General features: G+C 44.2%; 1 protein-coding gene across 1 annotated transcript; it reads left to right on the top strand.

Moving 5' to 3' along the window:
* Positions 1-1,692: 1,692 nt before the first annotated feature.
* On the top strand, positions 1,693-3,395 carry BDV14DRAFT_211861 (uncharacterized protein; the record flags this gene model as incomplete). The annotated part of the gene is made up of 3 exons (XM_073776189.1): positions 1,693-2,174; positions 2,221-2,689; positions 2,745-3,395. 3 exons carry the CDS (start codon positions 1,693-1,695, stop codon positions 3,348-3,350), a joined length of 1,557 nt encoding a protein of 518 aa, XP_073623140.1. The 3' UTR covers positions 3,351-3,395.
* Between the last annotated feature and the right edge of the window lie 1,266 nt (positions 3,396-4,661).

The raw sequence follows: 4,661 nt of genomic DNA, 5'->3' as shown, positions 1-4,661 counted from the left end.
ATGCTCCCAGAGCATGATGAGGATGATGGCCAAGCAAGCTGCTCATGCCTTGAGAGCTTGACGGGCAGGATGAGGCAGATATTTCACCCTCAGGTGAAATACCCCGCCAGGGTATAAAAGGACGCTCATTGCCTCCTGTATTTACTTCTGTCTCTCGTGCCTTATCTTCAGTTTACAGTAACATAGTCAGATCGCCAGTACGAACCAAGTTACTATTGCATCTTCTACTTTGCTCTTCTCTCTCTTGATATCAGAATACCTAAGGTCCGATTCGACGCTTAGCAGGACGACCCTGACCTTATCTGACAAAACCCAACTAATGGCCTTAAACTATACCCTACTTTAAATGCTCAAGTGATTAGGCTATAGACACTGGAGAGCCAAAAACAGACCAAAATTGCTTGTAGAGCACGCTAAAATATGTCTAGATTGGGCTCTTGAGCGTCGTGACTGGAGCGTGGAGTGTTGGCGGACAATTATATTTAGTGACAAGTGCAGCATTGAAATTGGGAAAGGCAAGGGGAACAAATAGTGCTTCAGGCTTAACCACGCCAACAAGAAATGGAAAAAAGAGAATATACAGATGTACTCCAAGAGCAAGCAAATTAGTATAATAGTCTGGGGCGCGATTTGGGGTGGTGGTTGCTTAGATATTAATCTTTTAACTTGGGACTTTAAATTGGCACGAAATGGCTACTCCACGAAGTCATATCTTGAGATCTTGGAGGCAAATCTCTTTAGTATTTATTCTCCTAAGCTTACCTTCATGCAAGACAATGCCCTAATTTATACAGCGTGAATTATCAAGAAATGGTTTAATGACAACAACATTTAGTTGCTGGCATGGCCGCCATACTTGCCTAATCTCAACCCGATCAAACATGCCTGGGCGTGACTAAAAGAGGACGTGCATAAACAAAATCCTAAATTAGAGGAGCTTAAAGCAAGCAAAGAACTAATTACCAACCTTTTTTCAAAGGCCATAGAGGCTGCGTGGAGTGAGATATTGCAGGATTATTTTGACAAGTTGATTGAGTCAATGCCGCGGCGCGTTGAGGCTGTCATCGCTGCAGAGGGGTGGTATACAAAGTATTAAGCATCTGTAAATAGTACTATTAGAATTGCCAGAATTCAAGCTCTAATTTGCATATTTTAAGAAGTGCGACCGATAGAAAATGCAGTTGTAATGGCCAATGGAAGACGCGGAAGCATTTATATATTCTCGCGTTGCGGGGTACGCTGGTAAATACTTTTGACGTAGAACTGTACTATATATTTCCCCACCACGCTTAACAACGCGCCAAGCGGCTCAGAGAAGGTCTTTTAACTGGAACGCTCGGGGTTACAGGAAAGTCTTGGGCAGAACACCAGGCCAAGACCTGGTCAGTGGTGCTACTTCACAATAACACTAAACAATGGGTCGCGTTTCTAGGTCATAACATTATTATAATGTTGGAGCAGATAAAGATTACCTCGGGTACATCATGCGTGCACTCGCTTCTACTCCTTGTGGCGGCGGGCTCCCTTACTGTAACACCAGAGAGTGAGGAGAGTAGGTACGGAGGCCTATTTGAACAAAAGGATAAAAACTCACGTGATCTGAAATTTATTGTATACCGCCTTACCTCCCGCTTGCCTACTTCGTCAGCTCACCGCTACATCCTTGATTCCTATGTCCTCGTACGAGCCAGAATGCCTCGTCCAGCAATCAATCTTGACCCATATCGGCTAGAGATCAGTCAGCTTTATCTAGCAGGTGAAACACCTGATAGTATTGCTTTGACTCTGGCTGCTAAGTACCAGATCAGTGTCACAGCGCCTACTATCAAAGTACGACTCCGTACATGGGGTATCCGCAAGCAGAATCGTACAGCAGCAAGGGATGAGGCTCTCCACGCTCGAATCAAGGTGCTCGTGTACCAAGTTGGCCTAGAAGAGAAGGAGCTTCTTCAGGTACTACAGCTTGAAGGCTTTAACATTCAGCCTCGTACATTGAAATATGTCCGACACTCCTTAGGAATCTTCCGGCGTGTATCGAACCCAATTACCGCGCAGGCACAGGTAGAAAGTGTCTTATCTCACCTTCGTACGGCTCTTGCAAGTGGCCAAATAGAAGGATATGGACGAAGGATGCTTCATCAGCATATTCGAAGTCAGGGGTTTATGATCTCCCGGTACGTGGTAGATATATATATCTACACAAGTCTAATTATGTACAAGGGACCGACTCTTTGGAATTTACCGAGACCTTGCACCTCATGCTGTACGACGCCGTCTGCAAGATCTTCAACGCCATCGTGGAGCTTATATTGTTCCTGGGCCTAACTTTATATGGTCTATTGATGGCTATCTCAAGCTTGCCCCGTACGGAATCGAGATATATGCAGCAATTGATGCCTATTCTCGCTATGTTATCTGGATCTATGTTGGAATCAGCTCTCGTACAGCTGTTAGTGTCCTTTGGCAGTTCCTGGATACCCTTCAGATCACCCAGCAGCAGCCTCGTTTCGTACGATCAGACCGTGGTACAGAGACAGTTCTTCTTGCTGAAGCCCAGCACAAGCTCCAGAAGTCATTACATCCAGAGATTCCTATCTCTGACTGTTATTTATATGGTACAAGTACTGCCAATCAGAGAATTGAAGCTTGGTGGCTTCAGTTGACCCGAAGTATTATCTTCCGATATCGAGTTAGTACAAACCCTCCAGGTCTCTTCTCGTACAAAGAATTAAGCAATTTTTTAGATCTTCTTCCATTCTCTGCAGGAAGAAGGGCATTACTCAAGAGACACTTTAAGTGACCAGATTGCTTTATATACAATCTATATGCCACTTCTTCGCGTGCAGATTACCTCCTTCATACGAACCTGGAATAATCATCATATTCGGAAGCAACGAAACCGGCCACACCTTGTTACTGGACGACCATTCATGAACTATAACTTCCCAGCTAAGGATATTCAAGACTATGGCCTTCAGTTTGATCCAGAGCTTCTTCAGGCTTTACAGGATGATGTACGAGACTGGGATGCTGATGAATATCTGCCTACTAAGACCTATAACTGGACATTAAACCAGTTATTACAGCTTGACTTTGATCCTCGAATGCCTCCAGAGAGTGCTGGCGGTGAAGTTTTTATCCCCTTTCGTACGATCTACCTTGAGCTTCGATCCCGGATTAAAGCCCATATACAGGCAGGGTCTACACCATATCTTGGCTTATCTCAACGTCCGATTGGTGCCTTTGACTGGAACCCAGAGTCTAGCCGAGAAGCAGCCAATAATATTAAGGAGATTGAGGTAGAATATGACCAGGAGGAAATTGGAGTAAGTCTAGATAGTCTTGAATAGCTTTGTACAGATTAATTCTTCACCACTACTTTTGTTTAACAATCCTATAAGTTTTTTGTGCTTTCTGTACGAACAAAAATATAAAAACTAATCCTTTTTAACTTTATATTATGCCTTTAAGCCCGTTCTGCCCTAAGACTGGGCGTCCCCATGGAAGTGCTCATGCTTGTGGCTCATGCCTTGAGACTGCTCCAAGCCCCTCTCGTACGATAAAGCATCAAAAAGAGGAGATTGAAGTTATTGATCTTAGTGATTCCCCTCCAGCTAGCCCACAGGGTGCTCTCCAAGTCTTTGCAACTCCATCCCGGACCCGATTTTCTCTCTATACTCGTACAAATGGTGCTGAGGACTATCGGCAGGCTGCAATTGCCCGTCAAAAGCCAAATATTGGTCTGCCTGGTACAACTGTACAAGCTTTATTCTTCTTTCTTAAGCAGCAAGAAATAGATGGAGTATTACGGACTATTTCCTGCCAGCATCTTGGTACCTTGTACACCTATATTTTAGAAGTCTTGTACTAATATTGTTCTTTTTATAGAAACAAGAGCTGCATTAATCTTCCCTGGCTCTATTCAGTCATACGCTGATCTTATCCTCAACAAGCTCCTCCCAGAACTTGATAAGAAGCATACTGTACTACCTGAAGATGAACTACGCCTTGCTACAAAGATAGAGAAGCTAAATCCTATCTATCTTCCCCAGACAGAGGATAAACCTCAGGAGGTTGAGGCCTTACTTGATCGCTGGTTTCCTGCTGAAGGCAGAAATTATACAATATATGTAGTTATTCTACATATGGTCAAGAGTATAGTCCAGGTCGAGGAAAAGACTATACTAAAGCCAAGGAAAGAAAAAAAGCTAAGGGTTCCTGTTATTAAAACAGAGCCAGGTGCACAAGGTACTCGAAAAGTCAAGGCAGAGCCAGATGTACGAGCTATTAGCAAAAAACGTTCCTTCTTAATAGCCTTGGACGAGCCAAAGCTGGATGAACCAGAGGAAGAGATAAAGGAAGAAGACCTGGAAATAGAGCCCCTCTTACTTCCATTCTTACCTGGTAAAAAGAAGGAATCACCTGCTAAAAAGAAGGATGGAGTGGCTTACCGTACAAGGAAGAAGCATTCAATTCAGCCTGAGGATATTGAACGCTCTGCAGAGTTTGGTATCCCAATATAGGCTGTATGCTGGCCTCAACACCCGCTTGAATGTCTGCTTGAACTGCTGTACACCGGCCTCAACGCCCGCTCGAATGTCTGCTTGAATGTCCGCTTGAATTGCTGTACGCTGGCCTCAACGCCCGCCCGAATGTCTGCT

Source organism: Aspergillus stella-maris (genome assembly GCF_047715825.1).
Source record: "Aspergillus stella-maris strain CBS 113639 unplaced genomic scaffold BDV14scaffold_85, whole genome shotgun sequence".
NCBI classification, from domain to species: Eukaryota; Fungi; Ascomycota; class Eurotiomycetes; order Eurotiales; family Aspergillaceae; genus Aspergillus; species Aspergillus stella-maris.
Note: the sequence above shows the minus strand (reverse complement) of the source record. Positions and strands in the feature narration are given on the sequence as shown.